This window comes from Euphorbia lathyris, chromosome 2, assembly GCF_963576675.1.
Source record: "Euphorbia lathyris chromosome 2, ddEupLath1.1, whole genome shotgun sequence".
Lineage (NCBI taxonomy): Eukaryota > Viridiplantae > Streptophyta > Magnoliopsida > Malpighiales > Euphorbiaceae > Euphorbia > Euphorbia lathyris.
In genome coordinates, this window is record NC_088911.1 from 9,499,218 (window position 1) to 9,518,520 (window position 19,303).

At 39.1% G+C, this 19,303-nt stretch overlaps 2 protein-coding genes across 2 annotated transcripts; one reads left to right on the plus strand and one right to left on the minus strand.

Moving 5' to 3' along the window:
• The first annotated feature begins 1,453 nt into the window (after positions 1-1,453).
• On the plus strand, positions 1,454-2,393 carry LOC136220648 (ethylene-responsive transcription factor 2-like). The gene has a single exon (XM_066008444.1). It carries the CDS (start codon positions 1,488-1,490, stop codon positions 2,355-2,357), a length of 870 nt encoding a protein of 289 aa, XP_065864516.1. The 5' UTR covers positions 1,454-1,487; the 3' UTR covers positions 2,358-2,393.
• A 14,858-nt stretch (positions 2,394-17,251) lies between these two features.
• On the minus strand, positions 17,252-18,442 carry LOC136220398 (ethylene-responsive transcription factor 2-like). The gene has a single exon (XM_066008221.1). It carries the CDS (start codon positions 18,357-18,359, stop codon positions 17,544-17,546), a length of 816 nt encoding a protein of 271 aa, XP_065864293.1. The 5' UTR covers positions 18,360-18,442; the 3' UTR covers positions 17,252-17,543.
• Positions 18,443-19,303: the final 861 nt, after the last annotated feature.

The window sequence follows — 19,303 nt, forward strand, 5'->3', positions numbered from 1 at the left end:
TCGTTATAAGCAACTTTAGTTTTTGAACATTTCCATTTTGAAATTATGAACAGTTATTTTAAAATATTAATTAAAATTTAACGGCTACAATTTTAGAAAGTTTAAAGTTTAATGATAACGGTGAAAAATGAGTAAACTTCAATGATCATGAATGCAATTTACCCATAAGAAATACGTGTCTTTAGTCAAAATAGGAATATACAAGTCCTGTCCTACGTTTGTTAGATTGCTTGTTTTATATATATGAAGATCTTGACGTGTCCTTTACTTGAAGGACAAAAAGAGGAAAAGAAAAGGTAGTTTGACCTTGATCAACCAAAATATACCTATTATTCATTAATTAAGGCCCCGTTTATTTGAATAATCAACTACTCAAGTCAATCAATTTCATGTTAATTCCTATTAGTATTTGATTAAGTACCAGTAATTAGATTGCAATTTGCACGTGCATATATTTCATTATTTTTGTTATAAGATTTTTTTTAATTATTTTTCTTTTTAGTTTTTATTCAAGTAAGTAGTACATTTTTTTTTAGATTAGTACATATGGATTTTTTTTCTTTCCAAAAAGCCATATAGTTTGCGCCACTATCAGAATTAATGCAAATCTCTTAACAAATCTCTTTTAACACCGTTAAATTGCATGGATATTTTTAGAATTTTTTTTTTTTACTTTTCTCTCTCGTCTTTTTCTTTTTTTTTTCTTTTCTGGATTTCAAGAATTCCAAAATTCTGGAATTCTAAAATATGGAAGTCAAGGAATTTCATTTTTGAAATTCAAGAAGAAGAAGAAGAAACCACAAATATCGATCTGCGAAAACGTAAAATCATATTGAGTTTGATCTCTCTATCAACAATTCATGAAAAGTCAACTAATAGAGCCCTTTATAGAACCTTGTGAACTTGCCAAAAAAAACCAATTAACTCATTATCTTGCTTAATGTGACATGATTAATTCCTAAGTCCGTGTGACCAAACAAGAAAAGATTTAAACCACTTAAAATGCATATCACAGCAAATAGATTACTTCAAGTAAATTTAGAAGATCAATATGTTGTATTAAACAAATTTAAATAATCAATGTATGACTTTAAATAATTTTATTAACTAACAAAACATATATAAATTCAGGAGATTATTTATTTTCAAATTCTGATCTAGATATACTAACTCTAAACAGAAAGAGAAGCAATATGCCAAAACAAAAAGAGTATAATATCTATGGAGAATGATGAACTAAATTAAATAATATAAAACAAATCAATAAACAAAGAAAACAAATGAACACGTGAAATGAAATTTCAAGGAAGGAACCCACCCAAAAATACTTCCAAGAGAAAAGGAAGAGATGAAGAAGAAAGTATATACATATATAAATATATATAAACACCAACAGCAACAAATACCATCATCCACACTCAAAATTCCACTTCCCAAACAGCAAACAACAAAATTAAACTTCAATATCAATTGAAACTCAGAAATAAATGTTGGGATCAGAAAATACCTCAATGACGAGTGATTTAGATCTGATGGAGTCTATTCAGCAGTTCCTCCTCCAAGATAATTATCCGGTTACGCCAAACGATTTCACTGCGTTGGATTTGGAATCGATTCAGCAGTATTTACTTGAAGATGATTCTTCAATTCCAAAACCAGATGATTTTTCATTTTCAGCTTTGGATTCAATTGAGCACTATCTACTTCAAGATGATGATTTCTCAATTACAATTCCTAATCCTATTTCAGACTCCGATTTCGATCCAATTCAGCAGTATCTTCATCTTCATCAAGATGATATTGAATTTGAAACCCTAACAACCGATTCTAACATTAGTAAAAACCATGAGCTTACCAGCATTGAATGGAGGCCGTCTGATTCAACAAGGCCCTTTGATGCAACCGATGGTTCAGAAAATGCTGCGGCGCAGCGTACAAAGAGTGCGCCGTCTAGAGGAATGCAGTACAAAGGAGTGAGGAGGAGGCCGTGGGGGAAGTATGCTGCGGAGATTAGAGATCTGAAGAAAAATGGAGCAAGAGTTTGGCTCGGTACTTACGAGACACCGGAAGACGCAGCTCTGGCTTACGATCGAGCGGCTTTTGAAATGCGTGGATCTAAAGCGAAACTTAATTTTCCTCATTTAATCGGATCCAGCGATTACGAGCCGATCAGAGTGACGAATAAGCGATCGTCGCGGAACAGTTCATCTTCTCCATCAAGTTCGTTATCGGCGTCCGACATTGATTTTGAATCTCCAATTACAAAGCGGAGGATGATAGAATTTGATTCGGCGGCGAAATCAGTTTCAGAAAATCTGTATGATGTGACACCTGGGTTTCTTAATTCTCAACAATAATATCTAGTGAATAAAATTTTGAATCCGTTACCGTTAGTTTCTTCGTAAATTATTCCAATTATTATTATTAAAAGGGTAATTAAATTATTAGTCCCTATATTTTGAAAAACACATTGTTTAGTCTCTGTATTTTCAAAAACACACGATAAAGTTTCTAACATTTTTTCTCGATGAACTGTTTAGTCCCTAACGTTTTCTCGGTGAACTGTTTAGTCCATGCCGTTAGACTCTCATGAAGATTCTGCTAGTCAATTTGGATTTGCGTTCTTCTTTTCCTTTATTTTCATTTCCTTTTAAACTCTACTGCATCTGAAATCAACTTTGAGTGTTCTTCTTCTTGATTTTCTTCTTAATAGTTCAAATTCGTAAACATTTGGTGTGTTCTTTTTCTTGTTCTCTATACAAATAACTTCTTCTTCTAAATTGGATTTCCTCTTCTGAAATTTGAAGGTAAATAGTAAAGGGTAATTTAGTCATTTCTGAATTCATAAACGGTAAAAAATCTAACAAACAGACGGAATGACTAAACAGTTCACTGAGAAAAAAGTTAGAGACCTTACCATGTGTTTTTGAAAATACAGGGACTATGCAGTGTGTTTTGTCAAAATATAGGGACTAATAAATTAATTACCCTTATTAAAATGCTAAAATTTCATTAGATAATACGAGTAAAATAATAACATGAAAATAGTAAGAAATAAAACCTTACGTAAGTAAAGACTATGCCTAATATTAGTAATATATGATCCACGAAGGTAAGAAATAAACTCCAAATAGTAAAAAAAGTCATCAAAGATACCGTTAAAACAAACAACAAATGGAACATTACTTCTCGTCACTTCAAATTCGCAGAGAAACAACTGTAATACTGACTTCTTCATTTAAATCATTCAGAATTTTTGAATCTGAATCATTTCTTTCACAATCCCGTAAATCTATTGTTCTACGGATAAGATCTACAATTTTCGTCCTTACTAAACTAGAAAATGTTACAAATGAAGAGATGATGAACAACAGATACATATCAAACAGATTAAGTGATACAACAAGATATATGAATACCAATAAAAAAAACTTAACGAACAAGAATAAAAACAGTAAATGAGAAAGAATGAAGACATGCCTTTCTTGCTTCTCAATTAGAAGGTAACAAATGAGATCTATAAAATGAAAAAAAATAAAAGAGAATGAAACTTTATAACTCAAGAGTAAACAACAGAAATTGACAGAGAGAAAAAAAGAAGAGAGAAAATGGAAACTCCCAATTTTATAAAAGTAAAAAATTATAATCCAGTTTTTAGCCCCTTATGAGGTGCCGCCGCCTGGAACCCTAGCTCCCTTTGGGTGTTCTCTGGTAACTACCGGCCACCCTGGCCTTGTGTGCTGATCCAATTACCGGCCAGATTGGCCTGTGTGTATTTCTAAATTTCTTTTGATCTTTGTTTTCCCTGTTTTTATCGATGGGTGAGGAGTTGGAAGAGGCTTGGCAAAGACGAAACAATACAAGAGCCTCGAGCTCGATTACAGTTGATTGGAAGATTACTGTCAACCAAACTGTTGAATCTAAGTTCTATGTCTAACGCCTTTGCATCGTTTTCTTCACAGACTTCGTAGATTTGCTCTCTGCAAAGCGTTTCTTTCATTATTTCCCTAAAATTACTTAATTTTTTGTGAAGGTTGAATACAAAGACATCAATAACAGTGAGGGATGATTGGGATGTGATGAAGATGGTGAAGACCAAGGCATCAAATTCACGTATCTGTTTAGCTTGAATATAAAGGCATCAATCATAGTGAAAGGTGATTGATGTAAAGCCTGAATATAAAGGCATAAAATTCTATATGACGCTGCAGATTTTTCTTACTTCTGTAAAGCCTGGAAGCACTCCAATTAGGATTTACTATGGTACACTGGTGCTCATGCCATTGTTGGGATTTAGGGTTTAGGGTTTGAATTATTGTTGCAATCTTGTTGTTATGATTTTGATAATGTTATGATTTTAATGTTATATACCACCTCGTTTTTTTTGCAAACTGCAAAGTCTGCGAAGGTAACTACTACTTCAGTACATGAGTTAGCTTCGCAGTTTGCAAAAACTGCGAAGAAAAAATAATTCTGCGAAGTAGTATTATCTTCGCATGCTTCTTAGATTGCGAAAAATGCGAAAATCATGTACTGAAAGTTTTATCCTGGAAAACGTACAAAATAATAAAAAAACGGAGTGCCAAATTCACAAGAAGAAAGATTTTATGTATATATGAGTTGATAATTAAAAACAGAATGCCAAATTTACAAACTAAAAAAGAATGAAAGAGACAAACGAAAAAAGAAAGAAGAAAAAGTAAGAAATTTCTAAATGATTTTATATATATATATTGATAACTTGCTGGATCCGCTTTGATATTCTTTGCCGGAGTTACCTGCAAAACAAAACCGGAGACAGGATCTCCGGAAAAACTCTCCGACGATCAAGTCAGTTTTTGTAAAAATGACTCTATAATTTAGCAATAGCTTTGTGGGAAAAAATGTGAACGTACCTCCCCCCTTATTCTTAAGGCCTTTTATAGGTGTTTTTTGGGTAACCGCCGAGGGCGGTTACTCCTTAGTGGGCCACGTTCTGAGGGCGGTTACCCCTTTTTAGGCCATGTCCCTTTCGTGGCTTTCATGGCAACGAACGTGGTTCTGAGTGGGAGTCTTGACGCTCCGTTTAGGAATTCGGGGCGGTTTACTCGCTGCGCCCGCTTCCTTCATTCGGGTCCCGTCCAATCTTAGCCCATGGGGCTTTAATATGGGCTGGGCTTGCGAAATGAATATAACCCGTTTTGGGCTTCGCGGGTTATCACATGCCTCCCCCTTGGTCTAGCAAGAGCCCTTTTAGGGTCTTTTTATAGGGGACGCTTCGTCTTTGTCCGATTATTTCAAAGTTTTGAATTTGTGCATTTCCCCTCTTTCGTTTTCTCCGGCGTCGACCTTTTAATTCCGTTACTTCTTTTCCGGCGTTGACCTCTTAATACCGTCACTTCACTGTGTTGTCTTTTTCATGTAAGTTTTTCTTTTCACATTTGTTCCTTGTTCGGCTTTTTGCTTCTGTTTTCCTTTTATCGATCATGTCAGACCTCGACTTCGCGCCGTTTGACGACGATTATGTCCGCGAGGTCTCTAACGAGGTCGAAGAGATGGTTGAGGAAGCTTCAACCAGCTCTCCTGGGTGTAATTCTCATCCCGCCGACTTCCTTCATCTGGCGAATACAACCGACGAGGGTTTAGGTTTTGACCCCAAAAAGTTGATTCCGCCACCTGTCCCAACCCCTCGTTTGTTACCAAAGAAGGACAGGTCGGGAAGTCTGGTTTGTCAAGAGACAATCGATGATTTGCGGGAGCATTATCCCTGGCTCCGAGGTCTCGAGACTATCATTCCTGGGGAGGATAGGGGACCGGGCGATTACCCAAAGGGGTACTTCACTATTTTCGTGGCCCAGATTATCTGCGGCTTCACTTATCCGCTGGCGGATGAGATTGCTTTCGTCCTAGGCGGTTACGGAATCGCGCCCGGGCAATTGCATCCTAACGGCTGGGCCGATTTGACTCTGGACAAATTCTTGGCGGATTGTTTGGAGGTTCCCTTTTCGCCCAAAATCTTCTCCAAGCTCCACCATTTCAAAAGCTCGGCGGGGTATTTCACTTTCATCCGCCAGAGCGGATACTATGGTTTTGACGAGAAGCTGAACAAGATCCGCGAGTGGGATCGATCTTACTTTTTTATCAAGTTTAATAAGGAAAACCTGAACTTCCTTCATTGCTGGAGCCGACCCAACGTAAAGAGTTTGAACTTCGGGTATCCCAGCAAGGAAGAATCCGCCGTTATCAAGTTCTTGAAGAGCACTCCTCCTTTTGTATGGACATACGATCAGGCCTTTCATATGCTAAGGAGCCGAGTAGCGATTGCGTACCGCGAGGGGGATCGCGTTGTCTATATTCCTTATCGCGTTTTTGTGCAAGGTACTTTTTATTTCCAAGTTGATGGTTTCTTTTAACCCTTTGCAGGGGTGATCCTTTATCTCAAATCGCTGCAGATCGGGAGGCTAAAGCCCTGGCGAGAAGAAAGAAGCGGATGACGGAAACCGCTTCCGTTGTAGGGGCGGATCCTTCTGGAGGGACGATTCCTTCTATTGGGGCGGCTTCCCCGGTTAGGGCTTCCGCTTCACAAGGTCCCGCTTCTGCCTCCGAGGATCTTCCTTTAACCAGGAAGCGGAAGATAAGTACGGATACAGAGTCTTCTCGTTCTAAAAAGAAGAACACTTCTGTGTCCCTTACTGTTGGCGGCGCACCTGTATCCGCCTCGTCTAAAGGAAAGAGCAGTACCCCCATTCACGAGGTATCTTGATCTGCTCCCTCTCGTATTGCTACTTTTTCCTCATGAGCTATCTGTCGTTCTCTTGATATTTTTCTTTATGCTTTTGCAGCCAATCCCCGATATTAGCGGATGGTGGACTAGGACTTTCGGCCTGGCCGTGAACTTCTCTTGCAAGGATATTGTATCTTCCATATGCAATGTCCTCGGGCGACTTCCCTCTGCCTCCCGTGTGCGCGAGCAAGTACCGCTCCCTACTGCTGTGGAAGGGATCGAGAAGCGTTCTGTAGAGGTATATTATTGCTTTGTCCTTCGCTTTCAAATATCTTGTGTTCATTGTAACCGCATATTTCTATTCGCCCATTTTTATTTGTGAGACGTGTTATATGCAGATTATCAATTTCGCTGAGGGCATTCTCCGAAGGGATGCAGAGCGAGCCAAGGAGTTGGAAAGTCTTGGTACGGAATTGGCGACTCAGAAGTCGCTTTATGATGATGTCCAAGGGAAGGTGAAGGTCCTAGAGGGCACCTGTCAGAAGGCCGTGGGCGAGAAGGAGGAGGCCCTTAAATCCCTTCAGGCCAAGTCCGATGAACTGCAAAAAGCCCTCGACGACCTAGCTGCTTTCAAGGAGGCCCAAAAGAAGAGGGTTGAGGAGATTTTGGCTGAAGATGGCGCCCGCATCTACTGGTATGGGGAGCGGATTCATGCGGCTTATGAGCACGAGCATCAGGGTCTGGTACTTAACCGCCCCAAAGTTCCCATCCCTGAAAAGGATTTAACTGGGGAGTGGGATAAGCTGGAAGCCGAGGATGCTGATATGGATGAGGTACTCTTCTTAGATTGGAAGAGTCTTCAGGATCCTCCGATTAGCTGCGAGATCCCTATTCAGCCCGCGGAAGGAGAGGCACCCCAAGCCGTTTCTCAACCTGTGCAAGAGGTACCTCTCACCGAAGAGGTTACTGAAGCGGTTACCGATTCAAGGGTTGAGGATTCGCTTGAAGTAGATCCTCCTACCGGAGGAGATGAGGGAGTCGCCGCAGTCCAGGAGGGCATTAGGGGCGAAGGAGAGGAAGCTGTAGCATAGCTTAACTTATATTTGGACTTTTGTATGTAACAAACCGCTCTGATATATATATTTTCTTTCGGTTGTTGCTTTTCATATGTGTGTGATTGTCACTTTTTTGCCCTTTATATGTGCCTTTTGTCCTTTTGCCGACTCCATATTTGTGTTTCTTCATAGCTAGGGTGGCCAGACCCTTTTTGCAATTTTGAGTACTCGTTTATTCGCTTAATTTTATGCCTTAACTTATAAGTCTTCTTTCGAAAATAATCATAAGTTTTGATCATAAGGTTTTGCGAGTGATGCGTAATCATGCATCCGCCTTTCTTTAACAGGCAACACATTTATGTGTTTTTGATTTTAACCCTAAGGTTTTTTGCGAGTGATACGTAATCAAGCATCCGCCTTTCTTTAACAGGCAACACATTTATGTGTTTTTGATTTTAACCCTAAGGTTTTTTGCGAGTGATGCGTAATCATGCATCCGCCTTTCTTTAAGAGGCAACACATTTATGTGTTTTTGTAAAGAATCCGCATTTTGTTGTAACATACTGAGTGAATGTAATAACTTTTATTGATGACGAGAAAAAGTTTATTACATATGTACACCAATTGTGCGGGATCGAAGCCTCATTAAAACCTTTTATCAGAAAACCCAGTGGGAAAAACTCATAAAAGGAAAAAGAGTACTCGTCATTTCCTCGAACTACTCGACCTTTCTATATAGGCGTAGATTCTCTAAATTCCAGGTGCGCGGGAGCTTCTTTCCACTCATTTCTTCTATTTCGAAAGTGGCCGGTCCCATCTTCCTGGATACTTTGTATGGCCCGATCCAGTTGACGCCTAGCTTGCCTTTTCCATCTCTAGACTGTATTTTATCTGCTTTTTTCAAGACCAAGTCGTTTTCGTTGATCATTACTTTTCGCACTCTTCTGTCATGGTATTTCTTGATTCTATTGCGGTACATTGCCATTCGCATGTAAGCTTTTTCTCTTCGTTCCTCCACAGAATCCAAAGCATCTCTGATGTTGATAGGATTTTGTGTGTCGCAATAATAAATTGTCCGATCTGTGGGCGACTTGATTTCAACAGGTAGGACTGCTTCGGCTCCATAAACTAGCGAGAAAGGTGTTTCGCCTGTTGCTGCCTTTACAGAGGTTCTGTATGCCCACAACATATGGGGTATCTCATCCGCCCAACTTGTTTTTTTGTCACCTAGCCGCTTCTTGATGCCTTGAACCATGGCCCTGTTGGTAACCTCCGTCATACCATTTGATTGGGGATGGTTTACAAAAGAAAAATGATTCTTGATTCCCATGCTTTTGCAGTATGTTTTGAACTTGGCACAGTTGAACTAGGTGCCATTGTCGGTTATAAGCTTCTGCGGGATCCCAAATCGCATGATAATGTTCTCTCGTAAGAACTCGATCATTCTCTCAGATGTTTGTGCGGTTACTGCCTCCGCTTCTACCCATTTGCTGAAGTGGTCCATTGCGACTATCAAATACTTCCTTTTCTTTGTTGTTTCTGGGAATGGACCCACTATATCAATTCCCCATGTTGCGAATGGCCACGCCGTCATTATAGTGATTTGTTCAGCTCCGGGAACATGCTTTTCATTCGCATGGATTTGACAGTTGTGACATTCCGCAACCATCTTCTGGGAATCTTCCACCACCTTGGGCCAGTAGTATCCCATCAGTTTGACCTTTCTTGCCAATGCCGCCGAAGCTTCGTGCGCGCCACAAATTCCTTCGTGTAGTTCTCGCAGCACATAGTCTCCTTCATTGCGACTAACGCATTTCAACCATGGACATGTGTACGATTTCCGATACAAAGTTCCATCCTGCATTGAATATCGTGCCGACTGCCCAATTATTTTTCTGGCTAAGCTCTTATCAACCGGCATCTCCCTGCTCCAGATATTGATGGATTGGCATCCGCCAATCTTCATCGTCTTCCAGTTCCTCGATGATCATAATCTGATCAACCTCGAATGCTGGTGCCGATTTTATTTCCAAGTTGCATGCTTTTTGACTCCATGGTTCTCTACTTGCCGCTGCTTTTGCCAATTCGTCAGCTTTTGCATTTTGGCCTCGTGGAACATGCACCATCTCCCAAACGACTCCCTTGTGCGTTAACTCTTGTGTCAATCGGCTGACCACCTGATGGTATTTTACTAGCTCCTCCTGTTTCACCAGATAATTTTTTGTGATCTGGTTTATCATGAGTTTGGAATCGCTGTAGATTACCACTCTTTCTGGGGTGAGTTCATTGAGCAACCTCAATCCACATATCATAGCCTCGTATTCTGCGGCATTATTGGTAGTTTTGAAAGTTAATTTTGCTGCATAGTACAGGCGGATAACCTCCGGACCTTTGATGACGATTCCTAGCCCAGCTCCGTCTGCAGATAAGGCCCCATCTGTGTACATGCTCCACTCTTCTTTTTGTGCCTTTGGACATTCATCATCATCCCAGGTGAATTCGTTCACGAAGTCGGCGAGCACTTGGCTCTTTAGCGCTGGTCTTCCTTCATAGCGGATATCGTATTCGCCCAGGCGAATTGACCATTCCATCAACCGGCCGGATGCGTCAGGTTTCTGCAATACCTTTCGCATTGGGATGCCAGTTCTCACAATGACAGTATGCGCCTGAAAATATGGTTTCAATCTAGTCGCCGTGGTTATCACCGCGAGGGCCATTTTGTCCAACTTCGAATACCAGAGTTCTGCGTCCTTCAAGACTTTGCTCACGTAGTATACTGGATATTGTTGCCCTTCTTCTTCTCGCACCATCACAGTGCATATCGCCATGCTGGTGACGGATACATAAAGAAACAAATCTTCTCCGTCTTCCGGCCTGCTCATTAAGGGCGGATAACATAGTAATCGCTTTATCCCCTCAAATGCTTCTTGACAATCCGGCGTCCATTCAAAGGACTTGGATTTTTTGATGACATTGTAGAAAGGTAGACATCGCCTAGCTGAGCATGATATGAATCGCCCTAATGCCACCAACCGCCCGTTCAGTCTCTGTACTTCCCTTATGTTCCTTGGCGTCTTCATCTCCATTGCTGCTTTAACCTTCTCAGGATTCGCCTCAACCCCTTTGCCGCTAACAATGAAACCCAGGAACTTTCCCGCTCTTGCTCCGAATGTGCATTTCTATGGGTTCAATTTGAGGCCATATTTGATCAACACTTCTAGGATTTCTTTGATATCCCGCGGGTGGTCTTGCATTTTCTTGCTTTTGATGATCATGTCATCAACATAGATCGAGAAGTTCTCGCCGGATTTGTCTGAAAATATCTTGTTCATCATCCTCTGGTATGTTGCTCCCGCGTTTTTCAATCCAAAGGGCATCACCTTGAAGCAATAAGTCGTCTGGTGAGTTATGAATGATGTTTTGATTTCATCCGCCTTCTCCATGGGTATCTGATGGTAACTGGATTTCACGTCGGTGAATGATAAAGCTTCATATCCTGCAGTTCCATCTACCAATATATCAATGTTAGGAAGTGGATACATATCTTTCGGACATGCCTTGTTCAAGTCTTTGAAGTCGACGCACATTCTGTACGTTCCATTCGGCTTTTTGACTAGCACCACATTGGCTAGCCATTCCGGATAGGTGACTTCTCGAATCGCATCCGACCTTAGCAAGTCCGCCACTGCTTTTTCAATCGCCTTTTGCCGCTCAGGAGCATGTCCCCTCTTCTTTTGCCGCACTGGGGTTGCCCCTTTGTCTACATTCAACCGATGGGTTGCTACGTCTGGGCTTATTCCTTTTAGCACTTCATTTGGGACGGTAAATGCCGACTCACATTGGATCAATACCTCGGTAATGGCTTTCTTTGTTTCTTCTGAGAGTCCAGCCGCTATTCGCACGTTCTTATCATTCGAGATGGCGAATAGTTCCGTTTCTCCCAATGCTTCCGCCGGCAGCTTCTCTTCGACTTTATCCTCCTCTTCCGATTTTGGTTCAAGTGATAATGTATAGGCCTGTTGAGATACAAGTTGATCACCTTCAACTATGACTCGCCCTTGGTGTGTTGGCAAATGTAACGTTAAATGCTTCATTGAGATGAGCGACTCCATCTCCGACAGGAATGGCCGTCCCAGAATTATGTTGTAGGCCAGTGGGAGATCAACAATTGCGAATTCTAAATCACCTCGCCATTTTAGATTCTTATCGCCCATTTCTGCCTCCAACACCACCTGCCCACTTGTTTGGGAGGATTGACCCCCAAAACGAGTTACATCCATGAAGGTGTGTTCCACCCGCTCGTCGTTGATTCCCAACTTGTTGAATGCTGTCCGGGTAATGACGTTGCAAGAACTGCCTGTGTCGATAAGGACCCGCTTGACGTCCCATCCTTCAACGGCCATCGTGATCACCAGGGCATCCGCATGTGGCTCCGTGATTCTCGCAAATGAGTAATTGAGGGCATCCCCCCTATGTGTGTTGCTCTTTCGCCGTTCACGGCGAGTTCTTTTTGTTGGAGGCTCGTAGATTCCGCCTGCTATCACGTTTATCACCCCTTTCTTCTGCTTCTTTTCTGGCCGTGTTTCTCCCTCATGCGGGAGCGTTGTTTTCTCATCAGCTGTTTCTTTTCTTACAAATTGACTCAGCTTGCCTCTCTCGATCAGTTTTTCTATTTCCTTCTTCAGTTCGTAGCAATCATCTGTGTCATGGCCATTCAACCTGTGGAACCTGCAATACTTACTGGGATAGCGCCCCAAACTGGTTCGGCCTTTCACCTCGGGGAACCGCACATCCTTCTTCAAGGGGCTCTTTTCGATCCAAAGTAACACCTCTTGGCGAGTCGTGTTTAGTGGCGTGTGATATCCTCCACCTTGAAAGGGACGATCGCCTCTTCGAACAAAATTACTTTTGGACTGGGTCTGACGCCGACTGTCCGAAGTGGTTCTAGCGGCCTCTCTTTCTCGCCGAGTTTGGGCCCTATGTTCCCTGTTGACATCATCCACTTCCATGAATTCCTTTGCTATCTTCATGAGCTCGGCTACAGTGCGTGGTTTGTTACGGATGATTTCTTCCCGCATGCTCCAATCAGTGGTTCCATCCGCCATGATGTTGCGAATACTCACGATATCTGGGTTCTGCAATCGCACCAGGATATCGTTAAAGGCGACAACAAATTCCCTTAGGGAATTATAGTTTCTCTGTTTGATCTTCTTCAGCTGCCTATATGTCACATCTGCCGCTTTACAGCCCACGAACTTCGCACAGAAATCCCGACTATATTGTTGCCAATTGTGAATAGATTCTGCCGGTAAAGATCGAAACCAATCAGATGCCGCACCGTCCAAAGTTGTCGAGAATAACCTGCAAATTATGCTTTCGCTTGCCCCTGCAACATCCATTAACTCTCTGTAGTTCCTGACATGAGCCTCAGGGTCAGAATTTGGATCCCCATAGTATTTTGGTATGGCAGGTGCTTTGATTCTGTGATCTGGAATGAATTCCCGCAACGAAGGGGCAAAAGGTGAATCGCTCTGGACCTCTGCTCTCGGCCGAGGTGAGTACCCCATTCGCTCCATCATGCTCCGTAATTGATCTTCTAAGTCAATATCGGGTACTCGCCGGACCTCTTCCATCCGCTGCTGGTGAATTCTGGATGGCATCCACTCGCCCATCGGTGTTGAGACGGGTGCCTGTTGGTGGACCAATCGCCGTCCCGTTATAGGATCAAAGTTCCATGTGTGCTCACGCCCAGACATAGTTGTGTTAGGCGTCATCAATTCCGAACGTCTGTGAGGAAAAGGGTCCAGTTGTTGTAGCGGAAGAGTGCCTTGCATTCCTGGCAACGGTTGGGATGGTTGCCAGGTTGGATGTGTCGTCGTAATGAGATCTGGGTGCGAGTAGTTGCTCGGGTGACTGTGTGGATTCGTGCGACTACTCTGGCCCACTTGATTTGGCACCTGAGATGGCTGCGGAAGGACATGTATGACAGGAATAGTCGGTGATTGTGTTGAGATAACCACAGGTTCCTGAGGGGCAGGCGCCATGGCGGTATCGCGTTCGGCGAGGGCGGTTAATAAATTAATCATTCGATCGCCAGCCGCCTGGCTCATATTCGAAGCCAAGACCTGTCCTGCCATCTGCACGAAATCGCTATTGGACATCTCCATTTCATTTTGCACCTGCACTTCCAATAAGGGACCCAATTGTCCCGAGGGGCCTGACGAGCTAGGCACCACAGGCTGAGTACCTGCAGGCTGCGAATTTGCAATCCGTGAACCTCGTGAGTTCATGCTAGTGGATCTGGTCGTAACACCGGTCGTTCGTGATGGTTCTGACATGTTCTTCGTGTACCTTTAACCAAGTGTTGGTAAAAAAGGTCCACGCTCACCGCACCAATGATAACTTGCTGGATCCGCTTTGATATTCTTTGCCGGAGTTACCTGCAAAACAAAACCGGAGACAGGATCTCCGGGAAAACTCTCCGACGATCAAGTCAGTTTTTGTAAAAATGAGTCTATAATTTAGCAATAGCTTTGTGGGAAAAAATGTGAACGTACCACCCCCTTATTCTTAAGGCCTTTTATAGGTGTTTTTTGGGTAACCGCCGAGGGCGGTTACTCCTTAGTGGGCCACGTTCTGAGGGCGGTTACCCCTTTTTAGGCTATGTCCCTTTCGTGGCTTTCATGGCAACGAACGTGGTTCTGAGTGGGAGTCTTGACGCTCCGTTTAGGAATTCGGGGCGGTTTACTCGCTGCGCCCGCTTCTTTTATTTGGGTCCCGTCCAATCTTAGCCCATAGAGCTTTAATATGGATTGGGCTTGCGAAATGAATATAACCCGTTTTGGACTTTACGGGTTATATATATATATAAAAAATATTTTAGAAAAGTCATAAATATATATCTGCATATGGATTTAAATATATAAATGTACCTCCTATTTTATTCCATTTTATAAATTTTGCCTTGTCTTATATATTGTGGCACCTTCTTTACACTATCAAATCCGCGGGAATCTTTCAAACTTATCCCATAATTTTATCAAATAGAAAGGAACAAATATATAATATGTGAATTAAATAATTAAAGTTCCACGTGTTGAAGTCCCTCAAAAGATAAGATTAGAAGTTATAAAAAGCTTCCATACAAGAAGCTTATAAAAAGCAATAATTATAGGAAGAGCGACAAATTATGTGACGCAAAACATAATTTAAATTTGTTGAGTCTAATTTTCTAAGTTGGAATTTTTGAAAAAATTCCGAAGGTTCAATTAAAATATATAAAACAATTAAACATGTGTATATTTTAAAAATAAAATAAAATTAAGCATGTGTATATGGATTGAAATTTTAGTCATTTTCACAGTATAAAAACAACTCAATTTTATATTTTCTAACATTATGATTACTAAACTTTAATTAACGTTTCAAAATGATTATTAACGGTCTTAAAATGGAAATATTCAAAAATAAAGTTGTTTAAAACAACATTTTTTATGAAACAACATTTATTATTTTAAATAGAGCTTTATCTCTCTAAAAAATCATTTTCTCTCTCATACCCAAACAATATATAAATAACTTCGAAACAAAAATTTTAAACAATTAAAGTTGTTTAAAACAACATTTTTTTATGAAACAACATTTATTATTTTTCAAAATCACTATTTATAGAGCTTTATCTCTCTAAAAAATCATTTTCTCTCTCATACCCAAACAATATATAAATAACTTCGAAACAAAAATTTTAAACAATTAAAGTTGTTTATAATATCATAAATTCTTGAAATTTTTTATTTTGAAGTCGTCAACAGTAATTTTAATACGTTTATTAAAGTTTGTTGACAATAATGTTAGAGAGTATTATTTAATCCCATTTTTAATGAGTAAACTACCAAGAATCATTATTCTTATATATATATATATATATATATAACTGATTGATGATTGTAAATTGCCTTAGTATATCAGTAGTTCTAAATTGTTTAAAAAGTTTGATTGATCCCTTAAATTTATATAGTGTTTTATTAGTCTTCTAAATTTACGTGGAAAAAATAAAGTAAGACTTGCTTTATCAAAAATGAAGTAAGCATAGCCTAACCCTGATTTGTAAGATTATAATGATAACTTTTAGAGTTTTTTTTTAGGTATTGAAATATATTTTTTAAATCGCTAAAAGTGAAACGGATTAATTAGAAAATAAAATATTATATTTTGAAATAGCTTATTAAGGTACCGTTTGTTTCATATGGTTGATGTTATTGATAGGTAGTTAGTTGATTTTTGTATTAAAAATAGCTGTTTCGATTTTTAACAACGAGTTTTTTCCTTTCATGTTTAGACTTAAAAAAAAGAAGAAGCAAAAAATGGTTTAAAAAAAGGGGTACAAATGCTCCTCAGTTAATAATTAAGTTTTTCATATCTTTTGAAATTACTGGCATCGATTATTATTATTTTTTTTTTATTATTTTTTTTTTATAAAAGTGCATATATTTTCGTTAGATATGAAAGTACAAAAAGAAACGGCAAAGGTAAAAAACCTTACAAAATCCATAATGAGATGAAAATAACTATAAAAAGCCATAAAAAGTACATAACCCACAAAAAAAAACATATACTTCATTGAAATCCAAATCCGCAAAAAAACAACTGTAATCGAATCTTCATCATTTAGACCCTTCCAAAAATTCGGATATGAGTCATTTCGTTTGTTGCAACCACGTAGATATATTGATCCACGTATAAAATAAATCATTTCTACTTTTGCTAAATCCAAAAAATGGTATAAATAGTAGAATAATGGAGACTATATACAATTCAAACGGATAAAGAGATCCAATAAAATATATAAACACTCATCAGAAAGAAATAAAATAAAAAAAATTTACAATAAATCTTAAATCTAACCGGTTGAGAGGAGTAAGAAATAACTTCCTTCTTCTTCAATGTAAATCCACCAAAAAGATAAAAAACTTGGGCACCTTCACAGGGAGAAGAAAGCAAGGAGGAGCCGCAATATTATACCTAAAAGAACAAGCTTTGGATTTGTTAAACGGATAATATAACCTGTGCCTCATGGCACAGGTTTATCATTAATGATTAATTACGTCTTTTTTGCAGTATTACTTTCTTTTTGGCAGTAAATGTAGGGTAAATTACACCCATAACCACTGAACTTTATTTATTTTCATATTATGACCACTCAACTTTATTTCTTCTCGATATGACCATTGAACTTTACACTTTTTAACACTGGTGACCAATTAACACCTCAAAACGACCATTGAAGCCTAAAAATAAAAAATCCAAAGCCTTAATGATATTCTAAGTAACTTTAATCCTTGAAAATAATTAAATAGAGCTTTCGAAAATCACATTTTTTTGAGCTTTCTCTCTCCTAACCAAACAACACCTAAATAACCTTAAAACGAAAAATGAATTTTTAGAGAGAGAAAGCTCAAAAAAATGTGATTTTCGGAAGCTCCATTTAATTATTTTCAAGGATTAAAGTTCCTTAGAATATCATTAAGGCTTTGGATTTTTTATTTTTAGGCTTCAATGGTCGTTTTGAGGTGTTAATTGGCCACCGATGTTAAAAAGTGTAAAGTTCAATGGCCATATCAGAAAGAAATAAAGTTGAATGGTCATAATACGAAAATGGATAAAGTTCGGTGACCATGGCTGTATTTTTATACAATTAATAGTTTTTGATCCACTAAATATTAGTATTCACAATTATGAAACCCAGGTCTCACATGGTCAAACTGATACAGATTTTCTGAAACGGATTAATTAAATTCAATCATTCTCCGCTTTCGCATTGGAGATTCAAAATCAATGACCGACGCCGATGACGAACTCGATGAAGAAGATGAACTGTTCGGCGAGGACCGCTTATTCGTCACTCTGATCGGCTCATAATCGCTTGTTCCGATTAAATGAGGAAAGTTAAGTTTAGCTTTAGATCCACGCATTTCAAAAGCCGCTCGATCATAAGCCAGAGCTGCATCTTCAGGTGTCTCGTAAGTACCTAGCCAAACTCTTCCTCCATTTTCCTTCAGATCTCTAATCTCCGCCGCATATTTCCCCCATGGCCTCCTCCTCACACCTTTGTACTGCATTCCTCTAGACGGCGCACTCTTTGTACGGGACGGCGCACTCTTTGTACGATCCGCCGCAGCATTTTCTGAACCATCGGTTGCATCCAAAGGCGCGGTTGAATCAGACGGACTAGACGGCGTCCATCCGATGCTGGTAAGCTCATGATTAGTACTAATGTTAGAATCGGTTGTTAGGGTTTCTAATTCAAAATTATATTGGTGAAGATGAAAATACTGCTGAATTGGATCGAAATCGAAATCGGAGTCCGAAATAGGATTAGGAATTGTAATTGAGAAATCATCGTCTTGAAGTAGATAGGATTCGATTGAATCCAAAGCTGAAAATGAAAAATCATCTGGTTTTGGAATTGAATAATCATCTTCAAGTAAATAGTGCTGAATTGAATCCAAGTCCAACTCAGTGAAATCGTTAGGCGTAATCGGATAATTATCTTCGAGGAGGAACTGCTGAATAGACTCCATCAGATCTAAATCAGTCATCATTGAGGTATTTTCTGATCCCCAAATTAATTTGTGAGTTTCAATTGATATTGAATAATTTTTTTGTTTGGTGTTTGGGAAGTGGAATTTTGAGTGTGGATGATGATATCTGTTGCTGTTGGTGTTTATATATATTTATATATGTATATGCTTTCTTCTTCTTCATATCTTCCTTTTCTCCTGGAAGTATTTTAGGGTGGTTCCTTCCTTCAAATTTCATTGTTTAAGTGTTTGTTTCACGTGTTTATTTGGTTTCTTTGTTTATTGGTATTGTTACTTTCATATTTAATTTCAAACCAAAAAAAAAAAAAAAAAAACTTTCATATTTAATTGATATATAGTTATGGACTCTCCATACTCTTTCTGTTTTTGGCATATAAATTAAAGGCTTAAAAAACTAATTGCCTCCATGAATTTACATCATCAAAGTTCACTTTAGGAGACAATTTAAATAAATTAAAATATAAATCATTATATATTTTAAAGTCAATAAATTATTTTAAACAAATTCAAATTGATTATTTTTAGTTCGTAATTCTCCACTGCTATATTTTCTTTTTGTTTTTGGGATATAAATAATATATGTTGGCTTTTGTTTTAGTTACAGTTAATATATCATGGTGCTTAGAATTAGATTTTGCAGTGGAGCGGGTTAATGATGGGCGAGCTATTCTATATATAATATAAAATCTCTCTAATTCTCTTCATATCTATATATAATATAAAATAGTAACATTAGAACTGAGGTATCACTTCCTCTTTTTTTACTGATAAAAAATATAATATAATATATATTTTTTTGATTAAAGATTGGTTAACGAGGAAGGGTAAGCGGCGGACATCCCAACTATGCTGGCACCCCACCACAGACCCAAAAAAGCCCCGAACCAAATTTATTAAAAGAGTAAGTAAATGTCATAATACAAAAAGAATAAAGAATAAAATGA